The sequence below is a fragment of the Motacilla alba genome, chromosome 5 (genome assembly GCF_015832195.1).
Source record: "Motacilla alba alba isolate MOTALB_02 chromosome 5, Motacilla_alba_V1.0_pri, whole genome shotgun sequence".
Taxonomy (NCBI): domain Eukaryota; kingdom Metazoa; phylum Chordata; class Aves; order Passeriformes; family Motacillidae; genus Motacilla; species Motacilla alba.
Genome location: NC_052020.1, coordinates 14,060,872 through 14,085,445, shown reverse-complemented (window position 1 = coordinate 14,085,445; position 24,574 = coordinate 14,060,872). Strand labels below are relative to the sequence as shown.

Below are 24,574 nucleotides of genomic sequence, written 5' to 3'. Positions count from 1 at the left end.
CGGAAACAAGTCGAGAATATAATGGCTCACACTGAAACTCTTCCAATACAAAGGCTCCTAAGCCACAGGGGTGCTTGGGCAGGCTCTTCCCTTAAGAAAGGGAAACAGGATGGATAATGGAAAACTGGGTCTTAATCTTTCTCATTGTTACCTTCCCTGTTTATTAAAGTGACTTTCTGGATAAAGCAGCTGTTCCATAGGAGTTTGGACAAGGATAAGGAAAGCTTTCCAGCTGATACCACCTCCTAGAAGTTGTAAGGATGTACTTACAGCATAAGTAAGGGAAAATAGTTGTGGCTTTAAAAAAAGCATCTTAAGCAGAGTGTGGTGGAGAAACTCATCCATCTGGAAAGGCACAACAGGGCCTTGGTGAGATCTTTGCCACGTTAGGAAGCTGCAGATGAGGGTCTTGAGAGCTACCCTGTGAGCATGTAAGAAGCTACCGGTAGGATGGCTGCAATGGAAGGCTGTCACCTCCTGTCCCTGACTGGGGAAAGCTTTTGGGAGAGAATTAGCCCAGCCCTTTTTGTGGTGCATCTAAATATCTTCATCTGCTGAAATGCACAGGCTGGTATCTGCATTATCCTTTCTCCATTACTGGCAAACCTTGGATTAGAGTGACTGACAAAGCTCCTGTGCAGCTCTCCTGAACCAGCAGCTGCTGCATCAATACATGGAACAAGCAGAGTACTAATCCCTGGAGACTTAAAGTGGCTTTTGTATGACAGGGAACAGAGGGACACCAGAACTAGTAATGGTGCAGAGTCCTGAAAATGGAACAATTTGACAATAATTATACTGTAACCCTTTTGCTGCTGACCTATCAGCACCAAGGGACAGATAAGCGAGTTACACACAGTTCTCTCAATTTAGACCTCAACAGAGCCTGTTAGGGATTTAATTCAATCAGAAAACACAGCCTAAGCATTAGAAAAGACTTCAGAATTCAGTAGGGTTTATTCTACAAATCTTAGATCAATGCCAATGATACAAGTTTTATGAATTCTCATTAAAAATACAAGTCAGTATAAAGATTCCAATAGTAATATAATGCATGATGATTCAGTTTCAAAATTTAAGGAATGAATCTGTGTTTTGGACCATGCTACAGAAAAGGGGAACACAATGTAGAAAGAATATTTAGTTTACCTCCCTTTCCTTGAGGAGGGGCCTGTGCCTTATTGCCACAATACCTGAAAAAGCAATATGAAGTGCATAGCAGCCTTGCCTGTACAGTCTCTAGGCAAAACTGTTGAATTTAGTATCATAGTCCTCCTCCCCCTAGTTCTGGTCATTAAGGTACATTTTGACAGCCTGATATCATTATAATAACTTAAAGCTATTGCAATACCATCCCCAAAATGGTTATAAACATCAGTCCTTGGAGCTGGAAAATGTTCTTGTGATGCACTGACAGTTTTTCACCATGTTAACCACTTTGCCCAGTCTTTCCAGGAACACTAAATACATTCCAATTAAAGGTGAATTAGTTCCATATTCAAAACCCTCCTAGGATTTAAATGAAGTCTCAGCGCAGTCTCATATTTAAATGTGTTGTTCATAGCTTCAGGCACAGTTAGAATGTCAATCAGACCTGTTTTCTTGACCCTAGCCCTCTGATATGAGGAAAGGTGTGCTAGCTTTCAAGGAACAGTTGGAATTTGGCCTCAGAATTGCTAGACCAAATGCTTTGGATTGGGGGAGAACAAAACTACCCTTTTTTTTCTGGGAGCTGCCTGCACTTAGAAGGGAATTTGGCTTCATGAAGCCACACCCTAAGCCTAAATTTTAGAGAAAGTTTAGTTCTCAAAAGAGGTAACTCTTGACAAGATGTGCACCTCATCCCCCAAATGCTGTAGTACATCTGTTTATTCCCAGTGATGCTTTCACCCTGTCAAGACCAGCGAGCATCTCTGGCTGAGCCCAGTCATTTCTTGCAGCAGAACCACGCGGACGGTGCAGAGCAGGGATCATGCACAGATCTGCAGCAGCACACAGGGAACGAGGCTGAACAATCTGCACACAGTTCTGAACAGGGCTTTGGTGCAGACAGGGATGCTTAACTAAAACTCAGCTTTTACCAAAATATTATAGCATAATACAGAAATCTGAAAGAAAAGGGTCAAAAGAAGCTGCTGACTTCCATGCACCAGTTAAAGAAAAAACCCCTCTTGCATAAACAGAGCAGCAGCACAGAACAAGCACCCACTTGGCTACACCAATACATCTTTCCTGCTGTAGGAATTCTCAAAAATTATCCACCCAACATCATACTACCATGTCTTAGCATCATACCAAAATGTAGTATTAAGCCATCATGCAGGTTTGGGGAATTTCTTCTGCTGTACTGAACACTGCTGTGCTTGCTTTGAATACATATTGTCAGTCTGATCTGTCTTTGTAGTAGATACATCTTTAACAGTCACATTTAATCTGAAGTAAGAAAAAGTTCAGTAGCCCATACAGGGCTGTTGTCCAGTCAAAGTGACAAAAAAATACAAGGTTGTCATTAAACTGCATATATTCTAGAAAAGGGGGTAACTTTGCATTTAAGTCACATATAATACAAGACAAGTTGGTCTGAAACTGTGAACTGATTCTATTTAGAACAAAGTATGGCACAGATTCCCAATACCTATGGACACCGTGTAAATAACATACTTTCCTCTTTGCAATGATTATCAATTCGCCAAAAACAGTATAATAGTCAAAAGGGAAGGGTGAAGGAAAACAGATTTAGGAGAAGAAATAAAAAATGCCTAAGAATTGAAAATAAATGACTTCTTTTGTAAGAAACTTTATTTAACTTCATTTTTAAAAATGCATTCTCTCCTCAGAACAAATGCCACCATAAAAAAAAAAAATATTGCAGTAGCACACACTTGCACTCAAAAGGAAACATGCAAAACTGATGGCTGGAAAATTTTTGCATAAAAATCGAAGACTTCAGGCAAAAGCTTGCCCCTGTGTACCTTTAGGGACCCCAGACCATGAACAGCTTTCAGTGCAATGTCTCTCGCTTCCAATTGGTGGGGAAACATATGGCAGGAACTTGTCTTCTGACAGCTACACTCTCCCAGACGTTTGAAGCAAAAACAGTCTCAGCTATGTTTTAAAACATCATTGTTAAACTGTTGCAGGAAGTACAAACAGAATTCAAGAAAATGTCAGAATCCAGTGAAGAAAAACTTTTGAGATCTACCCTGTGCCATACACTTCTTAAAAAAAAATTAGACAGAAAAACAAATTTAATTAATACACCCTCTTTAAATTTTTTATTTCTGAAAGCAGCTTTTTATGCAAATCAAAAGCAGTTCCTGAGTAACTGCAGTAAACAGTGTCTCTTAAATATATTTGCGCCTCAGCTCTTCCGTTTTGGTTCTTCCTTGTTTTTCTCCCCAGTTTTCAAGTTTAATCTCAGTTCTTTTTCAAAAATGTGCAAGTTCAGTTAGCATCGTTTCCAGAAGTCCACAGCTTGCAGGTCTTCCTGCAACAACTCTAAGATCTGCACATACCTAGGCTGTAGTCCTACCCTATTGCAGGCTTTGCTCTCAGACCTGTACAGGATGTGCCCTCACGTCTTCTTCAGCATGCGCCGGGACTGCCACGTGTGGAACTTATTGTAGGCTGTCTGCAGCATCTCTTCTATATGACTTACCAACTGAAACAGGAAAACGGAGAAAACATTGTCCCAGCTGCTGGAAAAACAGATCCCCTCCCCTTCCTTTCAGGTGCATTCTTGCTTTTATTCACTACTAGTGATCTTGCTAAAATCAGAGAAAGGACCTTGAGGCTCTGTGGTAAAACATCCATAGAGGGAGCAGTGCAGAGAGCTGCTCAGCTGAAAGGTAAGGGGGAAGTGACACCTCATTGTGCTGTCTGTTCTGGTTTTTAGTCTGTGACCACTTCAGAACTCTCCCCCCATGTCGGATTTGAAGTTGTTCAAGTTCTACTTCACGGTGGAAGTGGAAAATGAAATGTGACTTTCCCTTTCTCTTCTATCACTCCTGTAATTTCAGCTTACAGTTCTTGTCAGTTGCTGGCATCATTCAGCAAACTGGACAGGGAGAGACAACAGCATAACTGTGTACCCAATCTCCCTCTGCCCATCTCCTAGTCAACAAAAAAATTAAAAAGCCCTAGGATAAGAAGTAACAAAGCTATCATCCTCTCATAGTTAAGAATGAAATTATTAATATGCACCCACATAATTAAACAGTACTTTCCCCTTACATTTGTGCTTAAATATTGTCGCCGAATCTTTTCTTGGAATGGGCAGAGCTTTGTAACCTGAAATCTTTCCAAGTTGCTCCTCATTTTCACAACCTGAGAGAGACAGAAACCAGTATTACAATACTGAAGAATTACAGTAAGACAGAAGTTTCATTCCCTTTAACAAATTGTTCTCCAACAAACCACTTTATAACTAAATTCAGAGGGCTACTTCAAGTTTGTGTAGTTTGAGGAAGGAAAGTTATTAAAATATTAGTCTCTAACACTTCTCTGTATTTATTTTTGAGATAAGTGCAGTGTGCCACTGTAATTATTACCTCCTTAATAAATACTATAAATACATACAAGATATTCACAAAATGCTTTCTGTTTCGAGCAAAGACTGGATTTTCGGGCCACAATTTACAGCAGACATGCAAATGTGTCTGAATGCAAATTTTAATCTTTGTTATCCATGTGAGGTCAAAAGTAATAGAAAAATAGTTACAGTCATAGACCTGGCTGTAGACAAACATCTGTCCTTGAAGGCAACTTAGTTCTTAAAAGCAGTGTGTGTTCTGAAGGTATGACAGTGATTTTTGCAATGAATAGAAGAATAAGGGACACTTATTGTACTGTCACTGCGGAGGTTATTTCTTGGAGCTGGGGAAGGGAGGATGTAGTTTTTGTGTTTTAAACTGGAATTTTAAAACACAGAGAACCCTGCAGCTGCAACTGAGCTGTCCATTCTGTTTGAAACTGGCTAACAGCTAGTGCTCCTGAAAGGAGCTAACAGGCAGGCAGGGACAAGGATGATTTTAATTAATAACACCAGCAGAACTGCTGAGAAAAATTAGGTTTCATGGTATTTTTCTAGGGATGAGTAAGTGCTGTACTGATTTGAGGCATGTGCATTAGTTCCACACTTCAGTAATGACAGCCATTATAAACCATGGTCATTCTAAACCATGTCATAACCAGGGGCCATAAGAGGAAGCTCTGCCTTACCTTTTCTTCTAGGAATGGCGTGTTAACAGGAAAGCAGGACCAGAAGTGTCGTAGCAGCTCCCCTACTGCCACATACAAGTGTTTTAGTTCAGACTGAATGTCATTTGGCACCATCTCTGCAACAGGAAAAAGGGTTTTTTCACATCACTCAAATGATCCTATGAAAAATGAGATCTAAGGCTAATGAAGCAGCTCAGCAATGTACACTTCCACTACAGTCACAGAATGACTGGCTGGGAGGGGACAGTGAGGCAGTGAGGTGCCTCACAGCAATTAGATCAAGACTATCAGCAGCTGTTAGATCAGGTCAGCTGCTATTTATGGCTTGGAAGCTTGTGTATTATTTAGGAAGATCCATGCCAGGCAAAGAATGGACACCAAACCTAATCCAGGATTAGAAGCAGTATATTTGTATTGTTCTAACAGTGAGGCATAGAAGCAGTATCTTTGTATTGTTTTAACAGTGTGGCAGTGCTGCTGCTGGGTTGTCCTAACAGCACAGTGCTAAGAACTCTGTGGTGGGTACTTCAAGTTTTTCCTTCTATCTTATGCTGGCAATATGGTTACAGCATGTGGAAGATGAAAAATCCAGACAGGAAAAAAGAACTGTGTCCCAGGCATTCTAAAAGAAGAAAAGGTGACAGAGTTCAAGAACAAGGAAAGAGCCACAGCTGTAAAAACCCAAACAAAAAGTACAAGTAGTCACTGAGGATGCGCACAGTGAACTGAACAGTGAGTATCAAATTTTAGGATGAGGCTGTTAAAAGAAAGAAGTGGTGGTCAGGCTCAAAGAAGTGATGTGTAGCAACCAATATGTCAATCAGGATAGGTAAGAAACCCTCACCACTGCTTGCTGATTCCTTTTATTTCAGTACCACAAAGAACTCATACTTGCTTTTTCAGCTGTCTGAATTACTTTCTGCTGCGTTTCAGACCAAGTAACACAAGATAAACTGGAAAACTGTAATAAATCCTGAGACCAGGGATTCATCTGCTGTGAGACTGAAGAGACAGGAACTCAAAACTGGCAGCAATGTGACAAAAGGGAAAGGGGTGGTTGAATGGAGGTGTGAGAAGGAGAGGCTGACTGATTTGCCCTTGCAGTCTACAAGGAAGTTGCCTTTTTTTCACAGCAAGCTGTGAATCTTAAATGTAGGCTGCAAAAAACTTAGTTTCAGATGATTATCTAGGCTTTGCTTCCTTAAGAGTTTTCACAGAGTATGTTATATTCTACAATCCAGGGGGAAAAAAAAAAGCTGAACAAGTAAAACCCCACACCTGTAAGACAATTTGGTATCTACCAGGTGTTTCCTTCATTACTCTCTGTGTAAAATGTTCTCTCATTCACTTGCCTCCGCACTGGTGCAGCCATTACCACCCCCATGGTGTGGCTGGTGGTGGCATGGTGCTTTTCTTTTGTTGCTGTAACCCAGTACTACTCCAGCTACACATTTCCATACTTTCCTTTATCACTGTAACATATTTTAAGGAAGAGATGAAACAGCAAGCCAGCTAGTGCTGTGCAATGCACCGGGATATGATTAAAGCATTAGACACCCGAAATCCTTACGGTTTATGGCTTGCTGTGTTCCACCCTGCATAAGTGCTCCTCCAGGTGACAGGACTGCAATAGTGCTGGCAGCATCACCACTTGAAAGAACCTGGAGAGAAAGGGAACAAATATTTCAGGTCACCTTTTCTAATAAATTCTTATTTTAAAAAGATTAGTTGAACACATACATGGAAGTTCAGGCTCTGCTCTTTTCCAGAATTATGTGCTATAGCTCACTTGCAGTGAAAATTCTCCAATTAATTATAACCTTTTCTATGCCTAAACCCTGTACAGGCTGTGCACTTACTCTGAAATAATACACAGGATTACTATGCAGAAGTGTAGCAGAATGGTGGCTGCTTTACTCAGGGCCAAACTAGGTTTACAAACAGAGGAGTTCTGATGCTGGCTAGGGAGATTGGCCACAGCGCTCTGCTGCCCTCCAGGTGCCAGCACAGAGCTTCTGTGCAGCCCACAGAACACTCCCAGCCTAAGTGCATTTAGGAGCAAAAGACCATTTCAATTAAAAACCTGCTCACTGTAACCTCCTATACTTCTCAGGGTGGGATGAATACACTGGCCTGTGCATGACTGTCCTGCTTTACTACCTTATACCTTTACTGTTTCCTCAAAAGAAAGCAGGAACAGAAGAATATCACTGAGCATCAGCAATGACTCCATTTCCTCTAGTGTAGATTTTAAACATAACAGCTCAAAAGGTATCATCAAAACCTTCAAAATGAATCAGTTAACAGAAATTTGAGATAACTGAAGTTTACCATGAAAAATTTAAACTTCAGTAGACATGAGACACAAAACTGTATAGAAAGTAAGACGCTAAGGGGCATTTTAAAAATATACTTCCATACCTGAGTTAGTTTGGGTACATATGCTTCCATTTCTTGTCTAATACTCTGAAATGAATTAATTATATCCTGACTGGTTGCATATTGCTGTGATTGAATTGGAGTTGGACCATGGTAATACCTGTGAGGTGAGAAAAGGGAAGGGAAAAAGTAAAGCAAGAGAACAAACTCCTGGACAGTTCTTCTACTGTTTCTAATTTTAGATGTTTTGCAACTGTTAGCAGTACTTTACTCATTGACAAAGTACAATACATTGCCACATGGGAAGAGGCTGGGTTAGGGATGGTATGGCAGCAAGTAACAACTTCAATTGTTGAATCTGTGAGCAACATTTTGCCAATGAAAAGCTACCCTTGCCACCAAATTCTGGAAATATCATTAGAATGGGGCAATTCACATCACTTTCAACTGAGATTAATCTAAATGAAGTTAGGTACACAAGTGAAACTGTTCTCTTTCTGGTAGTACTGTTCCTTTTCTGATGTTACATCTATGGTTCTCAAACTCAGAAGTCTAGAAAACACGAGGACTACCACTAGAAAATCTTAGACCAGTGAGCAGTCCAAACTATCCCAACTGCACTTTTTTGCCTGGGAGAGGATTTTTCTTGGAATTCCATATATTTTCATATGCAACACATTTTCCCACTGAAAGCTGCAATCATGTGCTGAACTGTGAACAGAGCTCTGTTGGGTTTTAAAGAAATTACGTGCCAAGGTCATTCAGGTTGACTTAGAGACTTAACCCTATGAAAAGAAAGATGGAATTTGGCAGAGGTGTTGGACTAGATGATCTCCAGATGTCCCTTCTTACCCCAACCACTCTGAGAAATAAAACTACAAATTTAAGGGGGAAACTGGTTTATGCAAAAGCTCATATTAGGTTTCTAAACTCAGTTGTAACACACCTGAGTGTGGCACAGTAGGGATTAAATCAGCTGGTCCTGTGTGGGCTGTGATGAAACTCCTGATAAACTGGCTCTGAAATAGCTGTGCATTATTTTAACTTACCTATCAGACTTCTTTAAGTTTAGTGCAATAGTTTTAACGCTATTATTCTTTGATAAATCTTCGTATTCAATGGCCTCCTGCAGTTTTACCTAAAATTAGCCAAATAATGATACATGTTAGTAATGAAGGCACAAGTCCATATATCCAGTGCTTTCTTCTGGTGCATCAAGTTTGAGCTGAAGGGTTACTAAAACCTAAAAGAAAACCCAGGTATGGAATGACTCATGCCTACCCTCCAGAGGGAGTGATGCCCAATGTTGTTCAGGATGGGCCATTTGGAAGTCTTGGCACCACTGCTTTTTCTCCAGATTCTGCTAAAATTAGGCAGTCCCTGCCACTTCCAAAATGTGTTCCAAAAAGTATACATAGAGAAACATTTGTGCTCTCTATTTATGTTCATCTAACTCCAGATTAGCAGAAATACTCATGATTTAATAGCTGGTGCCTAGGAGTCTAAGACTAAAACCACAGTAATTACCCCAAGCTATTTGGTGACAGCAGAGCTGTGGAGTATTAGCAGAGAGAGGTAACAGCACAGTGATACCCGACTTTGTACAACTAGAAAACTATTTCTGAAGTCTCCTATTCTCCTGCTACTCTTTCACTCCCCTTTTCCTCACATTTCTTCTAGTCTTGCGATATAGTTTTCCGCTCAGTAAAACTTGCAGCTTTTGAGGAAAGTCAAAAACTACCCCAACATTTACCAACACATGTATTCTACAAGGTTTTCTCTGATGTTTTCTGTTTAGGCTGTCAGCTCCAGGAAGAGTATTCAATTCAGTTTTATAGCAATTACAGTACTCTCTTCCCCTTTGAGCTGCTCTGGTTAGTCTAGACCAGGCTGTTACCCTGTATTTCATTGCACCAGGTGTCACTACACTCAGTTCAACCTCACTTCAGCTTCTGACTAAGATGAAGGCTGTCATGTGCCAGTTTCATCATCCCTTCCACAAACAACACACTTGACAGGTTAATATTGGTGCTTGAACACCAATATCTTTTCTGATGGATGTTCTCTAGAAGTTTTCAGGCATTTGAAAGAAAAAAAGGAGCAAGAGGGCCAAAAATAGAATTGCAGCAAATGGAAACAACCAGATTTCTGAGTCCAATCTGAAGTATCTTAGAATTTTTTACTTTCATTGGGCACTACTGAAGAGATAAACAGGACAGTATTTCAATGTGTAACTTACTTGTGTTTACTAACAGAGGTAACAAGGCTTCTTACAGGCTGTCAGGTTGTTATTCTATATACTTCTAAACAAGGCTAAAAACTTTTTGCTTCAGATGTGTCATAAACCAAGTAAGGAACTTGCAGCAATTTTTTGAGAGACAGAGCTTCCAGTTCCATTCAGTTAGAATCACATCAGCTAACTTTATACCTTTTTCAGTGGTGGCTGAAAGAAATCTGAATCCCTGGAGTTTCCATCCGTACTGCTGGTCTCACTGTAATGGTCATTTTGTGCTTCTCTTAAAATAGAGAAACAGCATTAAGAAGAATTCACCTCACAGGAAACTTAAGATACAAGCTAGAGACAAAGTAAATACATCTGTTTCAAAAACTTCATATGCATGTTCACAGACTTTTTTCCCCTTATGTCTTAATTTCTAGCAGTTGGTGTAGACAGAAGGAACCAATTCCTCACATTAACCCTCTTTGTCACAGGAAATTCAACGGCAGGGGAAGGTGCTGGTCCCTCTCTTCAGAAATAGCAGCATGCCAACAGTGCATGTGGGACACAGCAAAATCATGGCTAAATTAGAAACACTTTGTATACACAGTTATGCAACCAGGTATTAGCAGAGCTCTGGGAGCCCTGTCCTGTTGTGCCTTTCTGAACTGAGAAACAGAAACACTCTTTGCCCAAAAGAGATTGCTTAAGGTGCAGGGTACAATTAGTGAAAACAGAAGAACAATGTGAGGGAGCCCAGCTAAACAGAAGGAAGAATTAACTAAGACCTCTCACAGTTAAGGTCTGTAGGATTTGGGTAGAGTAGTAATCCTAGCTGGCTGTCCATAAAGCAGTTGTAGAGCAGATGACCTAACAGGCGTTTTTGGTCAGAGGCAGAGTACTGCACCTGAGGAGTCTTTCATCTGATCCACCTATGCCACACTGCAGGAAGCCCCAGCAGACCTGCTCCTGGCAGGCAGGAAATAGGAAATCCCTGAACCAGACCTCACCTCCACTACTTTTGCTGCCTTCATCAGGGCTGGACATCTAAAGCACACTCATTCTTTTCTTTTTAACCTGCTTTATATCATAACTCAGTTAAAAATAGCAGTCATAATTTCAAACAGCTCTGAAAAACTTCTATAAAGTAAAATTAAACCTAAAGCTGTTTTCATTTTTAGAGGAAAATAATTCATTCATAAAAAATGAAAAGGTTGTATGAATAACTGAAGATGTGCTTTTGTTTTGGAAATTTCTTAAAATTTACTCTAGAAATCTATTACACAACACTGAAACTTACTGTTTCCTGAGGCCAGCTGCAAGGACCATGGCACTATGATGATTAAAGCGTTTTATGATGGCAGCATTGCTGCTTTCTCTAGCAGACTTTGAGGCATTTGATGTAGAGGCCACAGAAGCAACACCATAGCCCTGCAAAGAAGACAACATTAATTCCCTTTTGGCCCCCAGAGCAGCAGGACAATTATGTTTTCCCTTGAGTCAGGAAGCCCCCTCCTTTGCATCATCATCCAGAGAATAGTTTTCCTACTTTTGCCCCACCATCTCCTTATGTACTTTGAAAAATCTCCAGTGACAATTTTATTCTGCTAACACTTGGCAATTTAGAGGTGTCAGAGAGAAGGTAACAAGTCTTATACAGGTAATTTTATAAGACTATGATATAAGTAAAAACTGAACTAGCTTAAAAAAAATTAAGGATCACCTGTGCAAAACAGGCATTGATGGCAAGGAAAAGGCAGCAATTGTTTTACAGACTGCTTTTTAACATCTAGTGGGACACCAGCAGCCTACAGGCTAAAATATCAGGAGGATGTGATACCACTAGAAAATTCAAAAACCTTCAAGCCTTAAAATACTGGCAGGGTTCTCCATTTGCCAGGTGGCACTTCACCCCAAGGGCAGTTTCATGCTTGCTGTTAATCAGCCTCAAAAGCAAATCAGGGCAGTTTGCAGAGCACTTCAAACATACCTATCCTAAACTCATGGTCCAGTTTCAGCCTGCTAGCTTTGGACAACTCCCACAAAAAGAAAATTAAAAAATAAAATCCAAAAAAACACCACAAAAAAACCTACAAATGCAGCTTCATTATTAACTGCAACTGAACAGTTTCAGTTACATCAACTGCAGAAAAGCACATCTCTAAGTTACTTCACATTATGGTACACCACTGATATGAATTGTTTTAACTTGTTCTTGGAGGCAGGTAATAGATCAAGTTAGTCATAATTTTAGCAAAAAAAAGTATTTGAAGCTATACAAAGAACACTGCATAAAGGGTCCTTCAGTTAGGCCGAATCAAGTAGCAGTGTTCAAAGTAAGAACAAATCAAAGACTTTTTCCTGGTTTGTGCTACTCTTCTGTACATACTCTTCTGTCACAGACTCTAAAAGGTAGGAAAAAAACAAAATTCACTTTAGACTAAATAGCCAAGGGAAAGAGTAATTCTTTAAAGAAGGGAAGTTCTGTATTTACACCCTTGGTGTGGCAGATGTGCCCACACAGGTCCATGGGCACAGTCTCCATTTCCCCTCTCACACAACAGTAGGCATGTTGAGTACCCAACCACTGCAACTGCCCAGTAAGGGATTTGTTTTAGAATTAGCATCCATAGTGGTTCTAAAAGAAAGATCCACTTAAATGTAACTAAGGAAGGGGTAAGGTCTTCTTTTGGATTTTTTGTTTTCTGTTTTGTTTCCCCAAGTACTTACTTCATCTAATGTTTTATCTTCCAAAGCTGTTAAATCTATCAGAGGGTTTTTCACTCCTTGAGACACCATTGCTTTTAACCCTGTGTGAAATAAATTTTAAAAAATCATGAAAAACTGTATCTAAACAAATAGCATAACTACGGGATCATTTGGGTTATATTTAATCTTTAAAAGAAGACAGAGGTTCTAAACAAGCCCAAGTAACACTGGGACTAAAATTTTAAACCCTTTTTAAAGTTCCATTTAAAATAAGCAATAAATGTGGGAAGCTACTCCAAAACATATTCCTACTAATTAGCCCAGTTTTCACCAACTTCTACACATCACTGAACACTGATTAAAAAAATAAATTGAGATGCAGTTTTAGTAGTGGGATCTGGGAAGGCAAAATTGCATTTCTTCTAATTTTGGCACTGTTCTGCTGTCCTGCCTGGGCAGTATGACAATTTATATCTGGTGATAGCTTTGACTTGTGAAGGGTTTTGCATTCCTAATAGAAGGCTTTGAATACATATTATGGAATGGTGGTAAGTGATCCCAACTCTCCACATTTCTGTATCATCACAAACCTATCTCAAAAGTTCATAAAAACTTGAGTCAGACTATATGTTAAAATTTCAGATTAAAAAGACTGACAGAGACCAAGGATGACAACTCCTCTGGAAAATCTGGACTCATAGGAATCTCATTTACTAAAACCCCATCTATAACAAAAGCTGTACCTGTTGTAAATTGTGCACATACCACAAAATAAAATCTACTGCATACACAGAATTATTGCATAGTAACTGATGGCACATAATCAATCTACCAAGATGGCATGGTATGGAATTTGTAGTAAAGCTTACTTCTAGTGCTGCCACTTTCCAAAGGCTAATTTGTTCCAAGAAATGCTCTCACTATGAAACATGCTCAGAATGGCAAAGCTGTAGCTGCTTTTCCACGACCATCAGAGACAACCAGCTTACCTTTCTCATCCAGTTTGGCACATTCTGCAAAGAGGTCTTTTGAGCCTGTATTGAGCCTGTCCCGATGAAAATAATGAGACTGAAAAAATCGTGTCCAGAATTCCCTCTCAGTCATGTTATGTGGAACATTCTCTGCATATTTCATTTTTACTGTGAACAAAACCCAGAACAATTACAAACTGTTCCACAAATCTTAACATGGTATTTTATATCACCATTTCCTTGATGGCTTCCCTGCTTTCCGGCTGCCCCCATTCACTCCCGTTAAATGGAAGGGACTGCAGTAGTTAAGCATAAGTAAACAGGCACTCATTTATGCCTGTAAAGCTTTGAAAAGTACAGGTAACAGTGCTCTGAACACTCCTGAATTGCCCCCACACTAGGAGCCAAAATGAATCAGTGTCAGTGTTCATTACAGTGGACAGGAAATGATGGAAATCAGGTTATTTTCCTCTCAAAAGTGATTTCATGAAAAATAACAATTAATTGGAACACTGAGTAGGAGAGTATTACGGAAATCAAACATTTACTCACAATTTAAAAAACAAAAAGTCAACACAAGTTAAAATGTTTTCATTTAATAAAATCTCAGATGAACATTTTAGTCTTTCTACAGTACAACAGTAAAAAGACCAATCTGAAATGGATGTGTTTGATATGTAAAACACTGCTTTTACCTGCAGGGTATGTCCGAAATATGGATTCAATAATATCTGAAGTCAAGTTGTACCTCAGCCCGTTGCAGCCGTCTGTCTGAGGCCGTACATCAGCCTGAGAAAAAGCACACAGGGAAAAAAAAGTCATGTCTGGATGCTTTCTCTACCTGGAGAAGGAAAAGAACTGGCATCTTGCAAGCAAGGTCTGCTGCAAGTAAAATAATATTCTTCCTCTAGTAATCCATAGCATACTTGATCGTACATAGGTATTTCAGAATAAGGAATGAACGAATAAACATGAATTACTTTATTATACTTGCCATTTAAGGGATGATTTAACAAGCAGACTGCAGGCTTTAGAAAGCAAAGAGCACTCCATTGGTCAAAACAAGATGTGCTTAATTAATTTATGTTGATCCTTGTGTCAAAGTTAAAATAAGTAAGCATACTGTGTATGCCTCATGCTTTATTGTTCACTCAACAATTCAGCCAGTGAATGATCACAGACTATAATGAAGTGACAAAAAAGGATATATGGCTCTTACACCTTATTCCCTTACACCATAAGTATACATAGTTGTACACTAAAAACATCTTAGTATAACTGATAATTAACACTGAATTTAAAGCTTGAGGGTTAGCCTTAGTCAGAACTTTGAACTTAGATCTCAGGGATCTCTTTAGGAAGCTCTGGAGGAGGCGAGTGCTCTGTCCAGTTCTCAGGAACAGGAAAAGTACATGATTGCACAGGCTGCTGTCTTTTCCTCCTTTTCCTGTGTACCTCAAGTCTAGCTTTTGTACCATCTTCCTCCTAGGCTAACACGCATTCTGAGCAGAGCCAGTCAGATTTAACTTGACTTGGGACACACAAATTTTTAAGATATCTTCTTCACAAATGCAGAGAACACAAAGATAACCAGGTGGTTTAAGAACGTTTCAGTTTTCAAGGTTTGGTGGGTTTGCTTTTCATTGTGGTTCCTTTTTTTTAACATTAAGGTGTAAGAACAATGGGAGACAGGAAATCAGAGCAATCACATTTGTCTGGCAACTGATTCAGGTATTTCCATGGGGGGAAAAAAAAACCAAATGGTTGTACAGCAGCTAAATTAAAACAATTCCTACCTCCTCCTTCCCTCCCAAATCCACTGTAGGCACAGTCATTACAAAGGTGGAAGTGGGATTCCATCTAGACAGTCCTATCTGTGAGTTTTGTTGCAGAAGCAGAAACATGTCCCTGTGTGAGCAATCTAAAGTTGTACCTAGATTACTTTTAGACTGCACTGAATTTACTGAAGCAAGGTTCTACAAATGGGTGAAATAACTGAAAGTTAGAGAGAAAATGAACTTCCAGATACACAAGTTGCTCTTTAAGTAGCTGAAAGCATGTACTGGTCTAAAAAATTGGGGAGGGAATAAAACCCTTGTGTGGAAAGGTTCATTTGTGCATGACAATGCTGTCACAGACATGCTCTTTAATTTACTGATCTCATACATTTTAATCTAGTGACCATAGATTCATATCAGTCCTGTTTTACAGCAGGCAGAGCAGCAGTACGAACATCATCTGCCTACTGGCAATTTAAAGTTCAAATGTGGCATCTTAAAGTGACAGAATTTTGAGGTTGCAGATTAGCAGGAAACCTTTTTTTTTCTCCGTGACACTTGGAATAGTGGAGAGATGCTGAGGAACCAGGAAAGTTCACATGTATGGGAATAAAGTGCATGAGCAGAACTCTCACTTTCCCCAATTTGTTTGCTCTAAAATCCTGTAAGTTAAAGGTTCAACATACCAGGAATGCTGCAGAGATGCCCACATCCTGCTTATTAGGTGCTGCAGAATTATCCCCTGCATTCAGGCTTAAACGGTTGGCCCAGAATTCTTCAGCACTGATTACTTGGCTCACAACAAGGTCTTTATAGAGCTGAAACAAAACAGGATCTTCTTGCAGCATTCTGGTAAAAGAATGTATTGAATAGAATTGAAACACTGCAGAATAAATCACTAGTATTTCCATAACTAACACAAGTTCACAGAAGGAACAGAAACCAACTTTTCTTTCAAAATGTTGCACATTTCTTAACAAGACTGTGTAAACAACCAATGTCAATAGCACTGCTTGTCTGGAAAGACTTAAGAAATGGATGTTAAGACTGAAAGTTAGAAAACAGTAATGCCTAAGAGAAAGTTAATGTGGGGTTCATGTCTTGTCCTATAATATTCTGTGGTGCTTTTGTGTCTTTGCACACGAGGACTGGAATCTCCTGAACTGTAAAGGCACAATGAATATTCTTGCTGTTCCATAAGAGAAGTATGACGAGGGAGAAAAAAAGGAGATCTGAGTGCTGTCCAATTCTTGGTTTAAGATCTTAAAATTCAGTAACTACAGAGCTCTGTTCTAGTGCAATAGTATAGATCACAAAATATGTATGGGATAAGGTCTCTTAAAACACATTACCCCAATAGTTGTTCATTTATGTTTCTGTTTCATCCCTTAATCAGACATAGCACAAGTGTGAGACACATTCCTTGTCACTACTTTCACCAGGGAGCAATGTTTACAAAAGTTATCATCCACATAGCAGGTATCACTACCCAAAATTCAAAGATTATGCACCTGAATCTTCACTCATGTTTAGCCAACTGTTTTTACAGCTGTGTACCTTATTAGAAACCCCCTGGGCTATTTTCAGGGAAGCGTGCATGTGTGTTCACAATCTGCCAATAACCTCACTAGTCTCTAGCATGTACCTCAGGGCTTGATCAATTGCAAACAATGAAAAAAAACAAAACAGGAGTCTTATGGATACATGGTCTAGGGATGAATATGGATAAACTGCAGCATTGTTTATATGGATAAACAATGAAAGCCTATAGCTGCTCTAAGGATGAAGCAGGATGATGTGGAAGTGAAAGCTTTGGGACAGGATTATTATGTTTTAACCACCAGGGTTTCTCCAGTTTTTCTTATTGTCACAAGTATGGATTAGTGGCAATTCTTACAAATTAGTGCAGCTGAAAGCAGTCTGGTTTTCTTGTTATTTCATTAAAGCTTGGAATTTTGGTATGTACTCAACTCCCACATATCAACACATGAAGAAAGTGCCATGGGGACTCTGGATGTTGTACCCTCCCACAACAGGCTGGATCTTTTCTGCCTTATCTGTTGCAATTAAGCTAATGAAGCCCCATCACCAGACTTGGGCTTCTAATCAAGAGAACAAACTATGGCTGAGTAGGTGCAGGGATTTTGGCTTTTCTGTAACTAGAAAAGCTCTTGATACTTCATGGGGTGATGCTGTAAAATTCCATTCAAGGAGACAAAGATTCAGAGCTAAGACTGCCTGTGTTCTCAGCATCAGTACTGTCAGAAATAAGGCACATAGCATAAAGAAACGAGTATGGGAACAGTGCCAATGCAGGCTGCACTGCTGCAGACCCTAGTGGTTGCTGCAGTACTGGAACCAGTTAATCCTGATTGTGTCACAGCTCCAGCACAAGGGCTCTTGCCCTTCTGCTGGGAAATCTCCTTGTTAAGATCCAGTCTGTCCCATGAGGCAACACTCTCACGTTTTGAAAAATCTATGTTCAGAGTTAGAAGAGGTTTTGGAAATAGAAGCCATAGACACAGGATTCACAGCAGACACTAAAATGACGTGAAACTTGTCAGGGGAGATGCAAAGAACAGAGCTCTGTGGCCACAGGGATTGGATTAACACAAACATGTTAAAGGAACGGAAATGTATCTCAAGAGCCCATATGGGAAAAGGACTTAGATCCTCAACATCTTCTCAAACAATTTCTTAGAATAAACATCCTGTATGCCAAATAACAAACTGCAGCCTCTCAAGTGAGATGCATGAAAATACCTAACAATTTAGTAGTCTACAAAACATCAGGGCAAATGGGGTTTATGGGGAGGAAAAAAAATATCACCAGTCTCCACAAAATTTCTGGAAAAGGAAAAAAAGAATCTTTCAAGCAGCTTTTCTAACTGATACATATATATTTAGGAAGACTAAAGAGACAGCCTGCCAGTTGGGTGCTCTCCTCTCATAGCTATGGATAAGGAAGACCGGGTGGCAGCCAGACTGGCTGCCTTTACACCTCAAGAACGTGTCACTAAGCACACAAGTGTAGTCTCAACATGTGACAGTTATGCAAGTCTCAAGGAACTGCCTTGAAATTGAAAGCAGGGAGATTTTTACTAGAGTTAACAAATGCTGTATCATTCATGATCTTGAAATAACAACAACTGTTAACAGAAATACACAATAGTTAACTAACAGTTAGAAGAAAAAACCCAACAGACTTTTAGGCTGCTATTCCTTTACCTGTTCTTCTCCTCAAGTTCTTTATTAGCTTTCCTTTTGAACTTGGGCAAGAGCTGCTGAAGAAGATCCTTGACCGCATCCCGCTCCTTCACTGCTGTGCTTTCATTGGAGAAGTGGAAGTTGGTTGTGTCCCCTGCATGCAATACCAGCTGCAGCTGAATTTTAGCTTTACCTTCTGGACTGATTTTCTGGCCTAGATTGCAGAGAGACAGACAGTAAGCTTATACAAGAAACTGTCTTCCCTAGAGTATTTGCTTATAAGCACTTATTCTCATCATCCAATTAAATACCATTACCCTGAGAGTGAATTGCAGCTGTGAAAATGGAACAGTCAGTCTTCCCCTTGAATTAGATTGAATCCTGCACCTTGCTCACTCTAAAATACAAGACACAGACAGTAGCAGCCTGTTGCTTAATATCCTTCATCTCCTGCTCAGGAGTCCTGATTCATCTTTGCATTCCCCATAGCATCCATTAGAAAACTGCTGCAAATGAGGCTGTCATCACCTGGACACTTTAACCTGGAAGCAATCCAGGCTGCTGCTGAAAGGTGACCTCATTCCCCCTTTCCACTTCTTCCTGCTGCATTTCTTGTATGATTGCTAGTGTTTGTGCAGCAAGCTGAACCAAGGAACTGATCCACTGAAAAGCACCCCCTTCTGTTTTTCCAGCTGGCCCACCACATCGGGATCCCAGTTTCCAGTGGTGAGCTAAGTGCAGTTAGCCACCAGTGCTCCCCAAGTTAATCACCACTGCCTCCAAGGTACTACTACACCCTCATGAGTCATAAGAAGAATCTAATTCCTGCTTCCATCCTTATAACCAGAGGGAGCAGAGGCTGGGACACCTATGCTATGGACTGTTATGCTATAGTGACTTTAGCGAAGTTATGCTATAGTGACTTTAGCGAAGCAAATGGCACTAACCTAACTTTTAATATCAGCCATTTCTCTAAAGCAAGTGGGAGACAGGAACCAGATGTCAACACTAAATCACCTTCTCTAATACAAATTTACAAAAACATCTCATCCTTTTTTCATTTCAGATGACAAAAAGCACATCTTTCATGTAAGTTAATAATACTTCAATGCCAATACATGTACATATTTAAAATACAGGGTGCTTAAGTGGAATAGCTAAACAAAACCTTCACAAAGTTGATTATTATAGGTGAATGGGGCTTTTAAACTTCTTATCACTTTCATATTTAAGAAAATATCATCTTAGTTTTGATTCATCACACACTTTCAATCATGCTGCAGTGCCTGTATGTGACTTTTAACAGCAATAATCACTAAACCATTACCAAGTGCCACACACAACTTACTTTTTATTCCTTCTTTGGCATTAGAGCACATGAAATATGAGCACTAACTGGAGCCAGAAAGGCAGCATGCTATAGACATCTACTGTTTAGTTTTGACTTGCAAGTACTCTGCTGTTGCAACAGCAAATGCTTATTCAGAATGTTACCAGCTAGGCCAAACTACAGAAGCTGACACTTCTGAAGCTACGGTCTGTTGGATGAAACTAAAACTGAGTTCATTTTATATGAAAATCGAAACAGCTTTAGGTACTGAGTCAAACAGATGACATGCCAGATAGTTTCTGTGTTAGACTGAAAATCCTATATGCTTCCTTGATCCTCCTCCCACCCTTCCCTCTACAAGCATATGGCATAGATTATTTTTCTGTTCCATTTATTGCAGAAGTTTATCAAAGTTAATAGTAAATGCAGCAGATGTAAGCTAAACATCTGAAGACTGCAGAAGTTCTGTCCTAGCATCCTTAAGCTGGTGATACCTTACCACAGTCCCGATCTCTGCTGCTACAGAGTAGCCTGGCCAGAGCTCCAGACCCCTGCGGCCTTCCTGAGGCAGCAATAGCTAGCATGGCATGGTGAGCTGTGTGTGATTCAGGTCTCCGTGGCACTCGTGCTGAGTGCAGCTCACCGCGCGAGCGCTCACTCACATTTGATGTCTGCATACATGTGGCTGACGGTGAAGCGGTCCTTGCCCTCGGGTGCCCAGGCAATGCGCTCAGCCATCAGGTACAGGGCCCCATCCTGCTTCTTCTGACGCACCTTCTTCACTATCAGCAACACTTCTTCAGATGACGTTGCCATTGTGGCTACAATGAGCTGTTAAAAACATACAGTTGAGCTGATTAGCTGTGCTGTAACTCTTTCACTACTCCTATCTATATTAAAGTATTACAGCCCCCATTGACTTGTTCATGCCTATATCATTTTGGGAGCATTTCAGATAAACGTGCTCCCCTCTTTCAGTACAATCAGCAAATTTATTTAAACAAAATACTCCCACCTACCTAGAAAATTAATCTAATTATAATGCTGATACTGCTTTTGATCCACTAAAAGACCCACAAATCTTACATTTAAACTGATAACTAAATTTTCCTGTTTTACTGTCCTTTTACTGGTTTTTCTAGTTCAGAAGAATACTGAAGCTAAGCATGATGAATTCCAAATCTTCTCTGGCATTGGCAGCAATTCCCTTCTTCAGTGGGAATGGCAGATGCTAAGTCATTTCAGAAAAGAGAAGGATACAAGGCATGTGAAAAATCATGGATTTTCAGTTCACTGTGCTAAAGATAAGGTAGCCCAGTAAGACTCAGGCGTTCTTACTGTGGTGGATTTCAAGACTTGAACAACATTTTGTACACTTGACTGCAGCTGCCCAGCCCCTCTCCTCCAAAGTCTGAGGAACTAATGTTACATGTACTACAGTACAATGATAATTCTGTCAGCAGTCTCAAACCAACAAGACTGTGGATACTTGGTGCATTGTTCTCCACAGCAGTCACTATCATTCTTCTCCCCAGGCTAACCCTACAACTTTAAATTTTTCAAGAGATAAAGGATATGGTGAGTATTACTACACTCTATCAAACATACTGTTGGTACACTTATGAAAAATGTACATCTTTGCTGAAAATGTTTACTATGTACAGTAGCTGTATTTTGTGTATCATAAACTTAACTACTCATATGCAAAATAATATTTTTCCAATGCTAATGTGGATGGTGCATGTGCTTCAGAATACCTGTAATATTTGCTGGGATGCACACCAAAGTTCAGATTGTAACCTGCATCAGCTATCACACTACTAGTAGGTATCACAAAATGGTAGTTCTAAGCATTTAAATTCACATACTTCTTTTTTTTGTTTAAAAACCCCAAAAAACAACAAAACATCAACCAGCAGCAGGACAAGACATTTTATTCTGACAATCTGGACAGTAGCATAGCATTCTCTTCAACAGAAGTCTTACAAGCTCCTGTGCAAATGGATGGAAAGATGTAATGGCAAAAGGACTCTGCACTTACACTTCACTCCTTCACCATTCCAGTCATCCAAGGCTTTGCTAAAGAGTTCACTCATGCTGAGCTGAATGTGGGGTTTCACATCAGCACCACTGCAGCAGTCACTAGAACACGCTGTGTCACATTCTGAGCTTCCCTGGTAATACTTCTTTCTCAAAGAAAACTGCATGGCATGATTTCAGGACCGTTCCCTAGCATAATCCATTACAGTCTCCCAGCAGCATTATTCCCTTTCAGTGCTATTCACACAACCATTTCATGTAGTTTCCTGTTGCAGGTCTGCAGTCTCAGCAGCACCTTATCCTTACTGGAAAAAGACAGCTGGCCACAGACTCTCAGAGACTGGAAACCTCACCTTGTGCAAGACTAGGGATTTGATGTTTTTCTCCCTTTGTTACTTTACAGTGCTTTAAGGTCATTATTATCCAATGCAATGGAGGCAAAGCTACAGAACACAAAGGAATTCAACCTGTACAGAACAGCAAGAAAAAAGAAAGCATTTCCACAGTCAGGCTCATTCTGATGCCAGCTGCTCTGCTTTTCTACCACGCCATTTCACCTACCTACACCCAGTCTTACAACTACAGAAGCAAAGAATCAGCAGCTACCAACTTCTCCTTCAGAGCCCTTCTAGTACCCTGCAGCGTGCAATCTGTGAGAGCACAATTATCCCGCAAGTGGCTCATTCCACCTTCTGGGAGGGTGAGCACACGGCTCATGCTGTTCTTCTTTCTGTCACTGCTGTACTTCCTTTTTCCTGCAGTAATTTACAGTGGCAGTGGGATGATACAAGCACAGTAAGCATTACCCAAAATGGAGAAAACCCTGAGCTGTCTTTTGAACAGTACATCAGAAAGAATAAAAAAACCTATTAAAAACAGGGATTTAGGAAGGTTACCGTCTGTCACTAATGGAAACAAAATGGCTTCGTGTTACAAGTACAGGAAAAATTCTAAAATAGGAATCTTGCTTGAAGATTTCATTCCCTGTCTCCTACAGGGAAGGCTACATCCTTGCTAAGCAAAGCGCACACAGTACACAGCTCAGCTTTTTTTTTTTTTTTTTTTTTTCTTTTTGGGCACGTAAGGCTTACTATGCAGCAGAGTGAGAGCCATCAATGATGTACTTGTGCCTGCCCAAATCTACATCTAACATCTGAAGCTCCCAGGAATCAGTACTATGGATGATGACACTGCTGCTGTGCAGGGCAAGAACTGCCACATGCACACAGAGAAATGCTGTTATTTTGTGGCTTTAAGTGATAATTTTAACCTGCTACAGCATTAGTGTTCTTCAGCAGCTGGTTGAAGTATGAATAGGAAGGTCAGACAATTTATTTTAAATTCCCCAGCAACAGAGCTTGCTCAACAGTTCTAAAAGCACTTGGATCAACCAGAAGCCCTAACAATGAGGTAGGACTTGTCATCAGGCCTGTCTTGGGGATGTTAATTTCAGCTGCAGTTTACAATAGGCAAGGTCTATCAGGAAGCTTCAGTGTTGGCATGGACCAAACAAAATGTTCTGTGTGCTTATCCACCTACAAGCACCCCCTCCCAGCTCTGTGGGAGCAAACAGCGTCTGGAAATACCATTAAATTCCAACAGTTATCTTTCCTCCATTGCAGTGAATCTTCCTAAGCACCCTTATCTTAAGATACAGTACCTCTCATCTCTGTTTTTTACAACACCTGTTCTGAACACTCTCCGTTACCAGCACTTCACTCCAGTCTCTTCCTATATGGTTATGTCGAGTTCTGAGCAGAAATAAAGGAAACGTTTGCACGTTTCAATAATCCGGACTTGGCCAGGGTGGGCACGGGCTGGCAGGCAAGCTCTGACAGATCAATGCAGGCCTTTCTGCTGCTGGGCTTCCGCTCCCCGCAGGCAACAGCAGAATCCCGGAATATCTGTGCCAATGGCCCGGTGTGACCCGCAGCGGCACAGGGACGCTGCCAGCTCCGGGAGCGGGCAGAGCAGCGCCCCGCGGGGTGGCGGGGATCTGTCAGCGGGATGGAGAAGGGGCAGCAGTGCCGCTCGTCCCGGGCACGTCGCGGGAGGATACACGGTCCTGAGGGGCCAGCCCGGCCTTCCCCCGATCCACATCACCCACGCTCCGGGAGGGATGTCACCCTGCCACGAGACGGGCCCGAGGACACCGGCACGGTCCCGGCGGGGTGTGCCCGTTAGCCGGCGGGGAAGGCGCTGCCACGGCACCTCTTTGTCTGCCGCTCGCAACGGGCCAAGCGCCGGGGCCAAGCCCGGTGCCCCGGCAGCGGTGCCGCCGGCGCAGCGCTGCCGCCTCCCCGCCACCCCCCGCGGCCCCGGGGAGCGCAGATCGGCGGTGCCGCCGCCCCTTTCGTCCCTTCCCTCACCGCACCTCCGGCCCGGCCACCGTCACACGTCCGCCGGGCAGGAAGGAAGCGCGGGAGGCCAAAGGCCGCCGCGGCACCATCGCGACGCGGTCCCGCCGCCCCCGGGCACGGATCGCCGGGGCAGCGCGGCCGTGAGGCGGATCGGGCCCCGCGGCCTGCCCGGCGCCGCCGTTCCCCCGCGCCCCGCGCTGGCGGCTCTTACCGTGCGGGTTGCGCCGGGAGCTGCTCCGAGTGAGAGCGGCGCTACGGGGGTCGGGCCGCGGCCGCCGCCGGGGCCATGGGGCGGGCGGGGCGGGCACGTGACCGGAACGGGCCGCGGGGCGCCGGGGGCGGGGCCCGCACCACGTGACGGG

General features: G+C 41.5%; 1 protein-coding gene and 1 long non-coding RNA gene across 5 annotated transcripts in view; one reads left to right on the top strand and one right to left on the bottom strand.

Annotated features, from left to right (window-relative positions):
* The window catches only part of LOC119701920, a 41,478-nt gene extending 18,487 nt beyond the window's left edge, over nucleotides 1–22,991 (top strand). Inside the window, exons 5-6 of the long non-coding RNA XR_005257208.1 lie at nucleotides 14,199–14,385; nucleotides 22,256–22,991. This is a non-coding gene — a long non-coding RNA (uncharacterized LOC119701920). The remainder of the gene's footprint in view (nucleotides 1–14,198; nucleotides 14,386–22,255) is intronic.
* On the bottom strand, nucleotides 939–24,556 carry GTF2H1 (general transcription factor IIH subunit 1). 4 transcript variants are annotated; one of them, XM_038139197.1, is made up of 15 exons: nucleotides 24,424–24,556; nucleotides 20,475–20,643; nucleotides 18,504–18,696; nucleotides 15,962–16,124; nucleotides 14,193–14,286; nucleotides 13,516–13,665; nucleotides 12,548–12,627; nucleotides 11,118–11,248; nucleotides 10,028–10,115; nucleotides 8,649–8,737; nucleotides 7,642–7,759; nucleotides 6,791–6,881; nucleotides 5,221–5,336; nucleotides 4,234–4,326; nucleotides 939–3,661 (listed from the first exon to the last, which is right to left on the bottom strand). In XM_038139197.1, exons 2-15 carry the CDS (start codon nucleotides 20,626–20,628, stop codon nucleotides 3,575–3,577), a joined length of 1,647 nt encoding a protein of 548 aa, XP_037995125.1. In that variant the 5' UTR covers nucleotides 20,629–20,643; nucleotides 24,424–24,556; the 3' UTR covers nucleotides 939–3,574. The 4 variants fall into 4 exon arrangements, with proteins under 4 accessions (XP_037995125.1, XP_037995124.1, XP_037995126.1 ...); XM_038139196.1 differs by lacking the exon at nucleotides 24,424–24,556 and adding an exon at nucleotides 24,227–24,415; XM_038139198.1 differs by lacking the exon at nucleotides 24,424–24,556 and adding an exon at nucleotides 23,513–24,220.
* Between the last annotated feature and the right edge of the window lie 18 nt (nucleotides 24,557–24,574).